The sequence below is a fragment of the Gossypium hirsutum genome, chromosome A02 (assembly GCF_007990345.1).
Source record: "Gossypium hirsutum isolate 1008001.06 chromosome A02, Gossypium_hirsutum_v2.1, whole genome shotgun sequence".
NCBI lineage: Eukaryota > Viridiplantae > Streptophyta > Magnoliopsida > Malvales > Malvaceae > Gossypium > Gossypium hirsutum.
Genome location: NC_053425.1, coordinates 88,560,815 through 88,579,185, shown reverse-complemented (window position 1 = coordinate 88,579,185; position 18,371 = coordinate 88,560,815). Strand labels below are relative to the sequence as shown.

At 35.8% G+C, this 18,371-nt stretch overlaps 1 protein-coding gene across 1 annotated transcript; it reads left to right on the top strand.

Moving 5' to 3' along the window:
- Window positions 1–211: 211 nt before the first annotated feature.
- Window positions 212–2,002, top strand: LOC107952420 (serine/threonine-protein phosphatase 7 long form homolog). The gene is made up of 4 exons (XM_016887674.1): window positions 212–271; window positions 380–1,095; window positions 1,187–1,268; window positions 1,358–2,002. Exons 1-4 carry the CDS (start codon window positions 212–214, stop codon window positions 2,000–2,002), a joined length of 1,503 nt encoding a protein of 500 aa, XP_016743163.1.
- The last annotated feature ends 16,369 nt before the right edge of the window (window positions 2,003–18,371 follow it).

The following is an 18,371-nucleotide window of genomic DNA, read 5'->3' as shown; positions in this document are numbered from 1 at the left end:
TATCATTTTAAAATAATAATAAAAATATTTGTATTTGAATTGGGTATATTTATTTATTTTAATGTAGTATGACAAAAAATATGTTGTCAGAAAAACGGTTTGGTATTTTTTTGTAATTAAAAGTAATATATAAAATTTAGTTATTTTGACAAATATTTAAAATCCATCAAACATTGAAATTAATAACAGAAATTTATTTGAAATTGCAGGTATGGCAACGGCTTCATTGATTAAGGAAGATCCTCACATAGCTGACACAGTTAATAAAACGGTAATATATTGTTATTTGTTACTCACAGGTTCCATTAAAAAAGATTTATGTAATTTACGGAAATAAATTATGTTATTATAACTTTTTTCTGCAATTTAACATTGTCAGGAATCGTACCGCGTATTAAGGGGCCGGGTGAATGGTTTAGGATATTCCCCGGATGCACGACTGATACCGTACTTAGAGCTAGCTGGATTCAGGTCAGCAGCATTGATCCGGACTTTTGATTTGCGGTACGATTTAATATCCGTATTGGTTGAGCGTTGGGGCCTGGAGACCCACACTTTTCATTTGCTGTGTGGGGAGTGCACTGTCATTCTGGAGGATGTTATACTGCAACTTGGGCTCCCAATCGACGGGAGTCCGGTAACGGGCGTAAGTGCGATAGCTGAGCCGGCTGCACTTTGTTATAGCCTCCTAGGAGCCTCGCCCGGTGATGATGAGTCCAATTTATCGGGTTTGAAATTTACATGGTTGAAAGCAAATTTTCAGCATTTACCAGATAATGCCACTGAAGAAGAGTTGATGTGCGCAGCTCGAGCGTACATTATGCATATTATAGGGGGTGTATTGATGCCCGATGCGAACAACAACAGGGTTCATATAATGTATTTACCTCTATTAACTGATTTGCATAATGTTCGCTCGTATAGCTGGGGCTCCGCAGTTCTGGCTATGTTGTATTGTGAGCTTTGTCGGACGACAAAGCCTCATGCCGCAGACATAGGCGGATGCCTTATATTGTTGCAGTCATGGGCTCTTTATTGGATGCCATTCTTGGCATCGGTTAGTCACCAGCCATACGTATATCCACTAGTTAACAGGTGATAAAATTTAACTTGTTATTAATTGATAGTTTCTTTATAATGATACTATTATAACAATACTATATTTATTTGGAATTTGTTTTCGTAGATGGAGTATTTATCCGGGTATCGGGAGGTCGTATACTGTCCCGATATATCGTTTGTTGATTGAGCAACATGCCGGAGAAGGGGTAAGCTATTCCAATATTCGCGACATGTAATTACTTTATATATCTTACTCAAACCGTGTGAAATTTTAACCATGGTATTAATCGTGCAGTTTATTTGGATGCCATATCGTAGACTAGAAATTATGGCCGTTATACCATCTTCTGCCTACTTTCATTCTCAATTGTGGTGCACTAACGCAGCAATTATCAATTTCAATGTAGTCGAGTGGTACCATGGGGATCGAGTACTACGACAGTTTGGTTGCATCCAGTATATCCCGGATCCGCCAAAGGAGGTGGGGAAGGTTCACGGCATCAACAAGAGAGGGAAACATGGAATGCATTGGGGGGTTGTGCACCGGAGATATATTACGGTGTGGGATAATCGGATGGGTCGAAGACCTCGGATGGATATGTCTTCCGATTTGCAACCATCGCCAGAGTACATGCAATGGTACTTTAGTATGGGAAAGCCATATTTACTTGGTGCCCAGTCGACTGTAGTCCCCCCGCACGTACAGCGACCTGGGGCATACGAGCCAGTGGCTGATATAGAGCCCCATCCACAGCCAAATCTCGAGTCCGAGCGAGAGGTGGAGCCCGAGGCACAGCCTGTGGCCGAGTCTGAGCAATCGCATTCACATTCGGCTGATACTTCTTATCATCCGGATTTTCCAGACAACGACTATTTCCTGGGCTCGTCAGGGGGTGGATACCATTACGGGTTTGATATCTTTGGGTCGTCTCCATCGTAGCACAACACTTCTCTTTGCCTGTATCCCCCTCAGTACAGCACTAGCCTCGGCCCATATCCACCGCAGTACTCCATTTCTCTTGGGATGTATCCGCTGCAGCATGGCACTCCTCCCGGCTCAAGTTCATCGATGCCATTCGAGCCATATGATTTTTCTTCCATGTATCAGACACCCTCACCTGCGACTGAAGAGGATGTTGGTTGTCGTGATCACCCACAACGTGAACGTCGACCTCCGAATAGGTATACCCCTAGGACCACACCATCTAACATCAACTTTAGGGGTTTATTGGGTTTTGATATTAAAAAAGTTTGTATTTCTTTCTATTAATTTAATTAGATTAATTGGAACTTTGAAAATTGTAACAAAATTTGACCATAATATAAATTAGATTAATTCAGACATTTTGAATATTAAAACACTAAAACTTAACAAACTTAGCATTGTAATATAAATTAATTACATTACAACATTAATCTAATTGGAACAAACTTTGCAATATAATTTTTTTTATATAAATTAAATACATTACAACATAGGCTCAATTCCTACCCGATCGTGACGATTGTCCAATATGATAGTTTCGTTGCGGGCATTTACTCCGATTATGACCAGCTAACCTGCATAATCCACAACGCTTACCATCGGATTTCTCCCTATTGTCCATCTCATTACGAATTCTAGATGATTGTGGACGACCTCTCGGATTCCTACGTAGCCCTCTGTTTGGGACAAGTTTGAAAGTTGTCGAAGGCACCTCCCACGTAGACAAGTCAGGCAGGACGGGGAACTCATTTTCCCAGACACGTAACGTGCGCTCGAGTGTGTGCACATCATCGAAAAATTGTTCAACATTAAGGTTCACCTTAGCACACGCTGCCACGACATGCGCACATGGATAATGAAGTGTTTGGAACCTCCTGCAATCACACCGTCTGTTACGGAGATCAACTCCATAGGACCTAGGTGGTATACCGGGTCGATGACCAATGGTCTCTGTAACACGAAATGTTTCATGGCGTCATGAATATATTTCTACATTCATCGACCTCGCCATCCGACAGTTTGCAACCATTGCATCCCTAACATCTTCGACAAACACGTATCCCGCCTCTATCTGGTTGACTTGTTGCTGACCCATTCTTGGCATCAAGGTTGTCAATCTGTAAAATGTAGCCGAAAAGACAGATGAAATCGGAAGATGTCGTGTTTTCAACAACACAGCGTTGACCCCCTCCACTAAGTTTGTGGTCATTTGACCATAACGAAAGCCCTCATCAAAACTTTGAGCCCATTGCCATGGCTCCATAGTACCCAACCACTGTTGGAAAGATGTATTTGTTTGACCCTCCATGTCACTCTCAAGTCGAGCCATTCTTTGGCGAAAAATATGTGGCTCCAGCTCGTGCGCTGTATATGTATTAAGGAAAGATAAGTTACAGTATTGGCCTAAATCATTAAAACATATGTTGAAAATATAAGGTAATCATTTACCCATTTTCACAACTTGTCTCTTCCAGTCTGCATTCTTATAGTCTCGATGAAAGTTAGCCGCGATGTGCTGGATACAGTAAACAGATCTCCATGGTACATCGGAACGCCTAATGGCGGCAATTAATCCTTTCCCTCTGTCGGAGATGATGCAAATATTATCGTTGCTAATAACTTACCTCCGCAAGTTGGTAAGGAAGAATTCCCACAATTCCATTTTATCCTTATCTACGATGGCAAATGCTATCGGGAGCACGTTTCTGTTGCCGTCTTGAGCAACCGCAAGAAGTAAGATCTGTGTATATTTTCTATATAGCCACGTCCCATCTACTTGCACAAACGGTTTGCAGTTGGGAAATGCGCGCACACATGGATCAAACGTCCAGAATATCCGATGAAAAATTCTTTTTTCTGGCTATAATTGGTCATCCGGGCCGTAATAAGGTCGTGTCTGTAACTCAATGATAGTCCCAGGTACGTACTCCCGCATAGCGGCTATCCATCCTTGTAACTCGTTATACGATGCATCGAAATCCCCATACAATTGCTCCATTGCCATTTGTTTAGCTATCCACGCCTTTCGATATGATACTCGATACTGAAACCGTGACTGCATTTCGGCAATCAGTACTGAAACTTTAATGGTCGGCATGTCCTTCACCATTGGCATGATAAACGTACAGATAGTTTTGGAATCAAGTTTTCCATGGTCTTCAGTCATACGTATTGATGTGCATGTGTGAGGCCCAACAAATTTGCGTATCTCCCACATCTGCGATTTTTGAATAAATGCAGCTCGTACACGCAAATTACAGCCTTCCACCGACTTCCAACACTCTCCAATATATAATGTCAGTTTAGACACTGCAACTTTGTAATTCACTAATATATTCATGCTATACCGCTTAATAGCAAATACACACTCTTCTTTGCTTTCGAATCTCTGGCCTACCAATAACTCCTCATGATCAGAATTTACGGCCAATCGGTGAGCAGAAAGTATTTCAGGGTACTCTGGGAACTCAGCTTCATGCGCCGCGTCGGGGTCTATGAGCGACATGTGTGGCCCAGGGTTATTATGTATCACAATACGTCGCATCTGGTTCCCCACTGAAGACGCGTTAATGTTTCCATCCTCATTCACATCTTCATCGTCAATATCATCGGGGACATCGTCCACATCGGGATCACTATCACTATCGACCTCTTCCTCACAATGATCACTATTATCATATCCATCATCACCAACCACGTCAATATCGGGTGTAACATTAAGATCGATATCGATCCCACGTATAGTCGATTCACTATCAACATACGATATTGGAGCCACCACGCACGGTTCTTCAGTTGCATGTTCTTCACCATATGCAGTGAGATCTTCATTCTGCTCCATACCGGCAAACTCAGCAAATAAGTGAATCGGTAAATTTTTGTCACTCCCATTCTCACAGTAAAGAACTATCATTGTCTCCACGTCTTCGTCGTCTACAAGTTCCATTTCGGTGAATTTGATAGGATCTGTCGAAACTGGAAACTTGTAGAAAACTTTTGAGATCCTTCTCCCACAACGTCTAACAATTTTTGCATTAATTCTTCCCTTCATATCATCCAATGAGACATTTCTATTAAATCTCATTGCTATTTGTTGCCGACATTCAAATATGCATCCAACGGTTGTTGTTAAGATGATTCCATCGAAATAAACGCATACGAAAAACTGATTATCCATCTTCAATACTCAATCTGTTAAAAAAATAAACAAAATTTCTCAAAATAATTTCGAACAATAAATAAATTACTTAAATACAAAATTAATTAATCAATATGCAATTTTTTTCATTCATAAGCCCATACTTTTTCAGTTCTAATTTTATACATGAACAACATTTATTTTTACATTTAACCACTTATATTGAGTTCTACATTTTCTTCCATCTCCGATCCCGTATCTTCATCTGGGAAATTCTCTACAATCCAATTTAGAAATTCTTGATTCTCCTCATATTCATCTTCTACAATCCAATTTGGAAATTCCTCGAGATCTTCTGCCTCTTCAATCTTTATAATTGGTATTGAATATATAAGTTCTCTTGGTAATTTCCTAACAACTAATTTATCCATCCATGGTCTGTCAAACACATTTTGCTTCCCAATTAACTTTCGTGAACCTATACTTTGTCTCGCTATTTTCCTTTCTCCACAAGATATTATAAACTTCGCGAAGTTTATAACTAGATTCCAATAGGTTCGTGGTACTGATGCCTTCCAAAGTTCGTGCTAAACTTATTATCTCATCAGGCAATACCAAATATGTTGCCATTTCTAACAATATGTATAACAAAATTATTTTAGTTGTTATCACTAATTAACAATTACTTTATAATAGTTTTACTAACATAAAAACTTTCAAATATATTTAAAAAATTTAAAACATAAAATTCATAATAAACACATAATTAATGCTAAACACAAAACTTATTAACATTTCACAATAAACAAAATAAATTTTAAAACAAAACATAAAAATAACACTAAACAAACTATATAATACTAACAAAATAAATTTTTTCTTATCATAATCTATTTTATTTAAAAAATAACAACAAATAAATTACCTTTTCTTTTTTTTCTTCTTCTCCTTTCTTTCTTTCTATCTTCTTCTTCTGTAAATTTTTTTTTCCAATCTGGTAGTCGAATGGAGGGGGAGGGTGAATATATACTAGAGGGGGTCAAGGCTATGAGAAAGGCACCACCGGTGCCGCCTGTGGGGTACCCTCCACTGGTGCCGCTTGTGGGGTACCCTCCACTGGTGCCGCTTGTGGGGTACCCTTCACCCCTATTTTATTATTATTTTTTTCATCCTATTCTTTTTTTTTACCTGCAAAACTGTCAGTTATAGTTGGATTTGAGGGTGGTGCCGCCTATGCACCAGCCTCCATCACTTGCAATGACCCATTTTCGTATATAATGTTAAAGACATCCCATTTTAATTTTTTTTTCATATTATTTTAGTAAAAATCCCTAATTTCGGGGATGAAATCATTGGATATGTTCATGGCTTAATTAATGGAATTCGGTTGTAAGGCAAATAGTAAGAAATAAAATGTCTCATGAATATTTAGTCAATTGTGTGTATGGAATAAAATGTGAAGTGTGGTTGTTCAACTTAAAGAAAAGCGTACAGTATGTATATGAGTAAATAGCAAGTTCGGCCATGTTGTGTCATAACAAGGTTATACATATAATTGACTATTAAATTAAGTAATATGTTTTAAACAGTTATTTTAGAAACTTCTACAGATATAGATATTGTGTTTTAATAACAGACTGAGAATATTATTGTTGATGCATGGTTCAGCGTTGAATGCTTGTTGTGGTTGAAAATTTATTTATGATTATATGTTGAAACATGTTTGAGTTCAATGAGATATGTTACCTCTTTTAAGTGATAGATATATGTATATCAACCGAAATTATAATTTGTCTTAAAAGCTTCATTCGGTTCTATCTAGTTACCTCTACATATGAATTTATACTTTAAAAAATGGATGTACCAGGTAACCTTAGTGTTTGACTCATGAATTATTTATATACATTAATACTGTAATGTCACGTAAATAAATAAAGAAAGATATTGGAAATAGTTCCTAATAAGGTTTGATGTTGTATGGACGCATGACTTATGTATGTTGGTTTTATATTAAATTAATCAATTATTAATTTGATGCATGTACAGCATATAGCTAAATTGTTTAATAGAGACATAGATTATGTTTTGAATTATGTCAAGTTAATAATAATGAGATAATAAAATTGGAGATCTGATTTAGTTTGAATTTTAATGTAATAAAAAACTTCAAATTGTGATATGTTTTTGTATACCTGTGAGATATGTATTATGATCGGTAATGACTCATAACCTTCATTCGGTGGCGGATATGGATTAAGGGTGTTACATGTTTTCTTATAGTAAATGGATCCTAATCGAGCTGTAGCTGATGATGTTGAAAGTAATGCACAAGCCTCCGTTCACGGAGTAATGCAATCAGAGTCGAGATACCCGTATCCGGTAGTCAGGGAGGAGAGGCTAAAGAAGCCTTCTTCCAGATGATAAATGAGTGGTTTACGGAGTTTGTTGGAATAAATCCGGCTGCTCAACAACCTTTACCCCCACCTAATCCCTAACCGGTTCCCATAGCTCCTCAAGGTGTGGAACTTCTATGAATTGAAATAAGCCACTAGTTGATAAGATTTGAAAACAACACGGAGCTAAAGAGTTTAGAGTTAATGTTGACAACGATCCTGGGAGAGCTAATGTTTGGCTTGAAAACACAATTTGGGTGTTTGATGAACTTTCTTGCACACCGGCTGAATGCTTAAAATGTGCCGTATCACTTCTGAGGGACACTGCATATAAGTGGTTGAATACTCTAGTATCAGTGGTGCCGAGAGAAAGGGTCACCTGGGAATTCTTCTAAGTTCAGTTCAGAAACAAATACATCAGTCAACGGTTCATTGATAAAAAATGCAAAGAGTTTCTAGAGTTAAAATAAGGCCGTATGTCTGTAACTATGTATGAGCGAGAGTTTGTAAGACTTAGTAAATATGCTCGGGAGCGTGTTTCAACTAAGGCCATTATGTGTAAAAGATTCGAAGAAGGGTTGAATGAGGATATCAAATTACTAGTCGAGATTCTAGAATTGAAAGAATTCGTGGTGCTAGTTGATAGAGCCTGTAAAGCTAAAGAACTTGGAAAAGAAAAGAGAAAAACTGAATTCGAAGCTAGAGATTCAAGAAAAAAACCGATGAATAAACCATATTAGTCTTCGTCAAAGAAATCTAGAGATTCATATACTCGTTCGAATACTTCAATCGGGTATCTAAACAGAGATTATGGAAAGCACTACTCAAGTCCTAAAGATCAAGCTACATCAGTATCGAGTGTTGGCAACGTGAGAAACAGTAAACCTGAGTGTCAACAGTGTGATCGATGAAATTTTTGAGATTGTTGGATGAATAATAATAAAGCCTGTTTCAGATGTGGTTCACATGAACACTTTATTCGTGATTGTCCTCAGATATCTGGGAAAGATAATCTTCAGACTTCAAGGCCGAGTAAGATAGTTGCCTGGGGTAGACCACCTTGAAATGCTGGAAATGTTATTAGTTGTAAAGGTGTGACAAAAGATTCAGCTGTGAGATCAAAGGCTAGAGCACCTGCTAGAGCTTACGCGATTTGCACTCGCGAAGATGCGTCGTCACCCGATGTTATCACCGGTACATTTTCTCTCTATAACACTAATGTTATTGCATTGATTGATCTTGGATTGACTCATTCATATATTTGTATGAATTTGGTTCTAGTAAGAGTTTCCTTGTCGAGTCTACCGAATTCGTGATTAAAGTGTCGAACCCCTTAGGCAAATATGTTTTAGTTGATAAAGTTTGCAAGAAATGTCCTTTAATGACTCAGGGTTACTGTTTTCTAGCTAATTTGATGCTACTATCGTTTGATGAATTCGATGTAATTCTAGGTATGGATTGGTTGACGCTACATGATGAGGTTGTGAATTGTAAATGAAAGACTATTGAATTGAAATGCTAGAACAGTGAAATTCTTCAAATTGATTCAGATGAGTCGAGTAAATTGCTTGTTGTGATTTCGTCTATGTCAGCTCAGAAATGTGTGAGAAAAGGTTGCGATGCTTACCTTGCTTATGTACTGGATACAAAAGTGTCTGAATCTAAGGTTGAATCAGTGTCAGTAGTCTGTGAGTATCCGAATGTGTTTCTAGAAGAGTTACCCGGGTTACCACCAATCAAAGAGGTTAAGTTTGCCATTGAATTAGTACCGGAAACATCACTGATATCTATAGCTCAATACAGAATGGATTCGATAGAGTTGAAAGAGTTGAAGGCTTAGTTACAAGAGTTAACAGATAGAGGTTTTGCATGACCTAGTTTTTCGCCCTGGGGTGCACCGGTATTATTCATAAAGAAGAAAGACGTATCAACGAGACTTTGTATTGATTATCGTCAACTCAACAAGGTTACGATAAAGAACAAGTATCCTTTACCAAGAATTGATGATTTGTTTGATCAGTTGAAATGAGCAATAGTGTTTTCAAAGATTGACTTCAAATCTGGTTATTATCAGTTGCAAGTGAAAGATTCGGATGTGCCAAAAACTGTATTCAGAACAAGGTACAGGCATTATGAATTTCTTATTATGCCTTTCGGATGAACTAATGCTCCTGCAATTTTTATGGATTTGATAAATCGAATCTTTAGACCGTTTTTAGACAGATTTGTGGTTGTATTCATTGATGACATTCTGATCTATTCACAAGATGAGTCTAAGCATGCCGAACATTTGAGAATTGTGCTACAAACCTTGAGAGATAAACAACTGTTCGTTAAATTCAACAAATGTGAGTTTTGGCTCTAAGAAGTCAGATTTTTAGGACATATTGTTTCAGCTAAAGGTATATGAGTTGACCCGAGCAAAATTTTTGCAGTTATTGATTGGAAACCATCGAGAAATGTATTCGAAGTTAGAAGCTTCCTGGGTTTAGCTGGTTATTATAGACATTTTGTTAAAGGGTTTTCGATGATTGCTACACTGATGACCAGATTGCTACAGAAAGATGTGAAATTCGAGTGGTCTGAAAAATGTCAGTAGAGTTCTGAACAGTTGAATTGAGGCGGTTCAACCTGAGTCAGGTAAAGAATTCGTGATTTTTAGTAACGCGTCATTAAATGGTTTGGGTTGTGTTTTGATGCAAGAGGGAAAAGTGATAGCTTATGCTTCCAGACAGTTGAAACTGAATGAAAAGAATTATCCAACGCATGATTTAGAGTTGGCCGTTATTGTATTTGTATTGAAAATTTGGCGACATCATTTATATGGTGAAAAATGCCACATCTTTACCAATCACAAGAGCTTGAAATATATAATGACTCAAAAAGATTTGAATTTGCGACAACGAAGATGGCTTGAGTTGCTGAAAGACTATGAGTTAGTGATTGATTACCATCTGGGGAAAGCGAATGTAGTAGCAGATGCTTTTAGTCAGAAATCTTTATTTTCTTTGGGAGCGATGAATACTCAGATAACCCAGTCTGATGATGGTTCGATTCTAGTAGAATTAAAAGCTAAACCAATTTTTCTTCAATAAATTTGTGAAGCTCAGAAGTTTGATAACGAGTTGCAAGCTAAAAGAGTGCAATGTGAGTCGACGAGTAGTTCAGACTACCAGATCGAATCCGATGATTGTTTAATGTTTCAAGGTAGAATTTGTGTACCGAAGAATTCTAAACTCATTCAGAAAATTCTACACGAAGCACATAATGGTTGTTTATCCGTTCATTCGGGGAGTACAAAAATGTATAATGATTTGAAACAATAGTATTGGTGGTTAGTATGAAGCGAGACATTTTAGGATTTGTGTCGAGATGTTTGGTTTGTCAGCAAGTTAAAGCTGAACATTAGGTGCCTTCAGGATTGCTATAGCCTGTGATGATACCAGAGTGGAAATGGGATAGAGTTACAATGGATTTCATATCAAGTTTGCCCTTATCTCCTAAAAATAAAGATGCTATCGTTGATCGACTAAAGAAATCAGAACATTTTATTCCGATACGTACTGACTAGTCGCTTGATAAATTGGCTGAATAGTACATATATGAGATCGTTAGATTGCACGGAGTGCCAGTTCTGATTATTTCGGATAGAGATTTGAGGTTTATGTCGCGATTTTGGAAGATATTGCAAGAAGGTCTAGGTATGTAGTTGAACTTTAGTACTGCATTTCATTTGCAAATCGATGGTCAGTCTGAGAGAGTAATAAAAATTCTCAAAGATATGTTTCATTGTTGTGTTTTAGAATTTGAAGGCAACTAGGAGAAATACTTGTCATTGGTTGAATTCGCTTATAACAACAGTTTTCAATCGAGCATTAAAATGGCACCGTATGAAGCATTGTATGGTCGTAAATGCCGAACTTCATTGTACTAGACCGAGCTTAGTGAAAATAAAATTCAAGTGGTTGATTTGATCAGAAAGATTGAAGAGAAATTAAAAGTAATTCGCTACAGTCTGAAAGCAGCTTCAGATTGATAGAAATCGTACGCGGATTTGAAACGTAAGGACATTGGATTTCAGATCAGCGATAGAGTATTTTTGAAAGTATCTCCATGGAATAAAATACTTCATTTTGGTCTCAAAGGCAAATTGAGTCAGCGATTCATCGGGCCGTATGAGATTATTGAACAAATAGGGCCAGTGGCATATCGGCTAGCTTTACATCAGAGTTGGAAAAGATTCACAATGTGTTTCTTGTGTCGATGTTATGTTGATATAAATCAGATCCACCACATGTAGTTTCCCCATAAGAGATTGAAATTCAACCTGATATGATGTATAACGAAGAACTGATCAGAATTTTAGCTCGAGAGGATAAAGAGTTAAGAAATAAATGCATAGCTTTGGTGAAAGTTTTATGGCAATGTCACGGGGTCGAAGAAGCCACGTGGCAACCCGAGGAAGCTATGAGAAAGTAGTACCCTAACTTCTTTTTTGGCAAGATTTTTGGGGACAAAAATTCTCAAGGGGGAGAGTTGTAACAACCCGTTTTTAGTCGAATCGAAACAGTGGTGTCAGGACCACAAATCCAAAGTCAAAATAATTATTTTATTATTATTTTAATGTCTACAGCATGATAGTATGATTGTGAGAAATTTTCGTTAAGAAATTTTATCGTTTGAATGGTTAATTTGATAAAAGGGACTAAATCGCGTAAAGTGCAAAAGTGATGTTTTAATAGCTAAAAGTACTATTTGGTTATTAAATTAAATAGATGAGGGGGTTACGTGATAAATAAACCATTGGTTGTTCAAATGGACATTTGTGGAAATTACTTATATAAGTCTTAATGTATTAGTAAAGGGTAATTTAGTAACTAGTGTAATAAACTAAAATAAATAAAACAAAAACCACTATTTTATGTTCATCTTCTTCTTTTTCAACTGATTCTAGCCTAGAGAAATCATGGATATGTTAGGCCAAGCTTCCTAGCTCAATCGGTGAGTAAATATTGTCTCGTTTTTAATGATTTCTATATTTTTGAGATCGTTGCAGCTTAGTTTAGCTAGCCCAGGGACTATTTTGCAAAATTGTTAAAGGTTTAGGGTTTTTTCATTGATGAATCTGTATGTATTTTGATGTTTGATGATAGAAAATGCATGCTTTTTGTTAGATAAACAACATTTGTAAAGTGATTTTTGACAAAATTGTCAATTAGGGGTTAAATTGTGAAATGTGTAAACTTCATGGTTAAATTATGAGATAAATGAAAAATATGGGCTGCTAGGGACCTAATTGAAATTTTGCTAGTATGGGTTTTGGTTGAATTGCATGAATTTGTAATTTTATGAAATAAGGACTAAATTGTAAAAATGTTGAAATGTTCGGGGCAAATGTGTGAAATCTCCTTAATATATATTATAAACTAAATTGAATAGAGAGATTATTAACTAAGTTAATTTTGATTACATTTAGATCAAGAAAGGTGAAATACGGATTCAGATCAGGGAAAGAACAAAGTTTCAGATTAATTGACTTAATTCACCGTTTTTGCATCCGATGTAAGTTCGTATGTAATAAGCATTGTTATAATTTTATTTTAAATGCTTTGATATTGCATAAATTGTAAATACGACCTTGCAGACACATTTGACTATGGTTTGGTGACATGAAACCCCGATTGAACCTTAAGAATAGATTAGGATACGAATGGCATGTCATTATGGGGTTATTATTGTTTTGGATGCTGGTCCGTACGACCTACCGGTGGCTGAGTTAGTCCAGCATGTGTTGTGGATTCTCGTCAGCTTGTGTAAGCAGCACCATGTAGTTACGTCATGACTATCATCTTGTGTGAGCAGACCTGTTGATAGCTTGAGAGTGAGCATTATTGAGATATGATATTGAGGTAGCGTCGGCTATGTATTGGCACTTCGGTGTAAGAGTTATTGAGATAGCTTTGGCTATATATATTGGCACTTAGGGTGCGAGATTCCCGAGTATCCTATATTATTTTGAATGGTTCAACGGGTAAGTCAAAGACATGGATAAGCACGAGACTAGTAAGAGATGGTACAGGTATGTACAAGTACTGTATAAGTATGGAATCGATGAAACTTGTGAATTTTGCAACTAATTTTGTGATTGATTATGTGAAAGGTTTGTTAGCTAATATTAGTTATGTGATGATATATTTAGTTGGTTGAATTGTGTATTTATAATTAATTGAGTTTATTTTATAAGAGCTTACTAAGCTTTATAACTTACTTTGTTTAATTTTTCTGTGTTTATAGTGAAATCAAAGCTAACTCATATTCGGGGATCGTCGAAGATTTCATCACACTATCCTACTATCACTTTGGTACTTTTGAATTTAAGTATTTTGAGTATATGTCATTTATAGGAGTGATTGTCATTTTGATATATAGTTTGAAAATGAATTTGGTCATTTGAAATGGCTTGTAAATATTAATGTTTTGGTTTTGTATATATAGCCATGAGAGTTGGCTTAATTTGGTTGGATTAGTTGTGTTTTCATATGTGCATATTGTTTTGGTTATGTGTTTGTAATAGCTCAAATTTGCCAGGCCCGTAAAATAAACAAAAACAAAAAAAAGAAGAAGAAAATAATAAAAGTTTCTTTACAGTCCATTTACAAAACCCAAATTGCTAGCCTATTTACATAGCCCAATTGAAGCACTATTTATGGCCCATTTACAAATCACATTGGTACCTAAACTACCCAGCTGCCCATTACACCCTTAAACCAAATTATTAACAGAATCAGAGGACGTAGGGTTTTCTAAAACCCTAGGTGCCGCAAGCACCCCGACACCAGGCCTCTTCTCGCACCGCAATCGGCGAGCCAGTGCATCATCAGCGTTCAATTGTCACCGGTTTTCTCGTCATTACTTGCAAAAAGGGAAAGAAATACACAGCAAACATGGCAAGGAATCGAATAGAAGAACACACCAAATTTGTACTTAGAAAACAGGGGCTATAAAAGCCGAATATCTTCACTGTAATAGGGGCATTTTTTACACAGATATAAAGAGATACACACATATATTTTTACAATAAAAATACCAGCATCTTATCGAAGAAATAGAGGTGATTTGCCTTTACTTTTTTTTCTTTTTTGCTATAAATACATACAAATATCACTAAAATAAAATAAAAAGAAATTTACCGTCGAATTTGCGCTGAAAATCAAAGCTTTTCAACTTCCGACCGCCTTACGTGGCGGAGTCGACGGCAGCGAGTGGACGCGTGGGCGAGTGGGAGCCTGTGGATGGAGGCTTGACGGAGCTCCGAGGGCCTGCTCTCAATCCTCTTTCAGAGGGTTTTTTTGTTTTTTTTTTTAAAAACGGGTTTAAAATGATTTTTGAGGCCAAAATTTGGCTTATATAGCCTCATAGGAATGGTGTCGTTTCAAGGCTGAGGATCCGCGCGTTGACTCGTGACCCGGGGAGGATCCGCGCGTTTTTGGTAAATAGGCAAATTGCTGTTTGAGCACTTCCGCATTTTTTGTTTTTTTAATTTCGTTTAATTTTAAATTTCTCTATTTTAAATCTGGCCTTAATAGTTTGTTTCCGTTTCAATTTGGTTCCTGAACCCATTAAAGCGTAATCCTCGAAACGGTGCCGTTTTGGGATTAGGGCTAATTGCCCAGTGAGTCCCTCGGACTTTAGTGCGCGTTTCAATTAAGTCCAAAATTTTTCATTTTTAAAATTAACCCTAGAGTTTTGTTTTTATTTAATTTTAATCCTTTTTAAATTTTTATATAATTTATTTATTTTAAAGATTATATATATGATTTATTTTTACTATAAACATTATTTATATATGTAAAAAAGTTATTATATATTATTTTCATTTTTATTTGTGTATTATTTATTATATTATTTACATTTTATTATATATTTTGATTTATACATTTTATTATATATATTATTCATTATATTATATTATATTATTATATATTATATAATTTATTATTATTTATTATTATGTATAATTTTAAAAATTTGTAAATTATTATTAAATATTGTATTTTTATATATCATTATTAAAAATTTAGTATGTAATACTCTAAAATTTGCTATAAAGTTTTGTTCCTATTATATATAATACTATTTTTATAAAATAAATATTAAATTATTACATCATATAGTATATTTTTATATATATTAACCATTTTAAAAAAAATTCTCCTTTATTATTTATCTATTGTTTTAAATATTTTATTTTTTAATACCTCATTTAATTTTAATTGTATTTAGTTTTTATTTTTGACTTATTTTTATATGTTTATAATTTGTTTATTTATTTTTGCATTCTTTTTGGATTTATTTAGTATCGTTTTAATATGTTAATTTTATCTAATAAATTATTTTTTATTTTTATGTTATTTATTGTTTTTTATATATTTGCATGAAAATTGATTATTTATGTTGTTATTTTAAGTTATATTTGCATGAAATATTATTACATATGTATTATGTAATTTATATTGTTATATTCATTGTTTTCTATGTTATATTTTGCATGAAATGTTAATGCATGTATATTTATGTTATTTATGACTATATCTGCATGAAATGTTAATGTATATTATAAAATTTATGTCGTTATTTATCATTTTCTATATTATATTTGCATGAAATGTTAAAGTATGTATCATATAGTTTATATTGTTTAATATTGATATCTTGTAATATGTTAAATGCATCTTGTTATTAAAAATTTATATTTCATTTAATCCAAAAGAATTTAAAAAATGAGGCAATGTTTTTGGTATTTAGGAATTCGGGAAGTAGTTCCCTAACATGCTGGGTTGCGATTTCCCATTTGTCTAAATGTCTAAAAATATCCTTCTAAATAGATTTTGTAAATCACGAGATGATTTCAGTTACGAAAGTTTAAGAATATCGTGTCCAATCATGCTGGATGTGATGTTTGTACTATTTTGGAGCGAAGGAATCTTGATTTTCAACTCAAATTATTACGGTTTTAAAAAGGGATCTTATTCCTAAATCCCTTCAAACTTTTGACATTAAGACAGAAAATTATTCAATTTGGTACCAATTTTGGGCGTTACGAATGTGCTAATCCTTCATCGCACGTAACTGACCCCCGAACCTATTTTCTCACAATATCGTAGACTAAAATGTTTTATAAGGTGATCCAATCACACCTAAAAAAGGTTGGCGGCGACTCCCATTTCAAAAATACCTTTTTTAAAAAAAAATAGTTTCGACAGCTTGGCGACTCCACTGGGGACCAATAAGAGAGTCGAGCCAAAAATTGATTATTTTCTGTCTTAATGTCAAAAGTTTGGAAAATTTTTAAGAAAAATATCGATCTTTTTACATGTGTTTGCTGCATATGTTTGTTATTTTGTTTTTGAACACATTTCATTTGCGTGACCGCTGTGGTCGCACCCTTAAGTGGGAGTGAGAACCTACGCTTTCGTGAGGTTTTCACCTCCGCACGGGCTAGTGGATTGCTTCCGGGATACAATCGTATCTATGTCTTCATGAGATTTTCATCTCCACATGGCTATAGGGAAATGTGTTCCCCTGAACTGAACTTGGTCCATATGAGCCATAATGGGTAAGGATCGAGGAATCTGCTGGTTCAAGGACCCTCGCTTTAAAACTGAAACACATGTAGTGAACTTTAAGTGCTTACCATAGGGAGTACAGTGATAGCCTTTAGTAAGTTACCCTTATAAGTGCTTGTTTATTATACCTTTTATATATGACATTGACCTATCTTATTTTTGCTATCATTGCATGTCACTCAACGTTTAAGGGTGTCAATTCACGGTTCAATTTCTAGATTAGAAAGTTTTGTAATGAGGAACGAATATCTTGATAAAGTGGAGGACAACGCCTCTGTCTGTGCATGGTCAGAGAAAACCCAGTTAGAGAAAGGAGATAGTGTCACAGAAAGGTATACGTCAGAGTTCTGGGACTTCACTCGTATCAGTTCGACACAGAATGAGTTTCAGGAGTTGAAAGACATTTGGGCCCAATGGGATGATGGGGCTAAGCAGCTGTTCTGCCAGAATTATGGAGGTTTTCCCTATTTTCTAAACATCAAGGTGGATAAGCATCTGTTTCGAGCTATGGTATAGTTTTGGAACCCTACTTATTGTTGTTTCACATTTGGAGAGGTAGACTTAGTACCTACTTTGGAGGAGTATACAACCTTGCTTCGCTGTCCAAGAATTCAAAGAAACAAAGCTTATGTTAGGGCTGCTAATCTCCCAACTTTCGTAAAGAAATTAATGATGATTACAGGGATGAGTGAACAGTGGGCCGCAGCTCGAATCCAACAAAAGGGTGATGGTAAATGCATTTTGTAGGCAAGTTTGAGGGATCTGATATTGGCGCACCCATATGTGAAGAAGAGGGTTGATGTCTTGGCCTTAAGTATTTATGGTTTGGTGATTTTCCCCAAAGCTTTGGGGCACATAGATGAGGCAGTTTCGGATTTATTTGATTGACTTAGTAAATAGAACACACCTGTGCCTGCAATCCTAGCTGAGACATTTAGATCCTTGAGTGCATGTCGGGGAGCTGGTGAAGGAAGATTCATTGGATGCGTATAGTTGTTATTAGTATGGTTCCACAGTCACTTTTGGAAGGTTGATAAGGTTCCTTTCCGTGTGTTCTTTGAGGATTATTCTCCCTTAAAGGAAGCAGCAGCTACGCCAAGGAGGGACGACATTACAGAAGAAAGGTGGATGGAAATACATTAGAATCTCTGAGAGGAAGATGTTAT

Bases quoted from the DNA above. Each gene is read 5' to 3' on its own strand.
- LOC107952420 (XM_016887674.1), top strand. From the start codon at position 212: ATGGCAACGGCTTCATTGATTAAGGAAGATCCTCACATAGCTGACACA. The intron at 1,096-1,186 runs GTGATAAAATTT...TTGTTTTCGTAG, and splicing joins GTATATCCACTAGTTAACAG to ATGGAGTATTTATCCGGGTA. The intron at 1,269-1,357 runs GTAAGCTATTCC...TTAATCGTGCAG, and splicing joins AGCAACATGCCGGAGAAGGG to TTTATTTGGATGCCATATCG.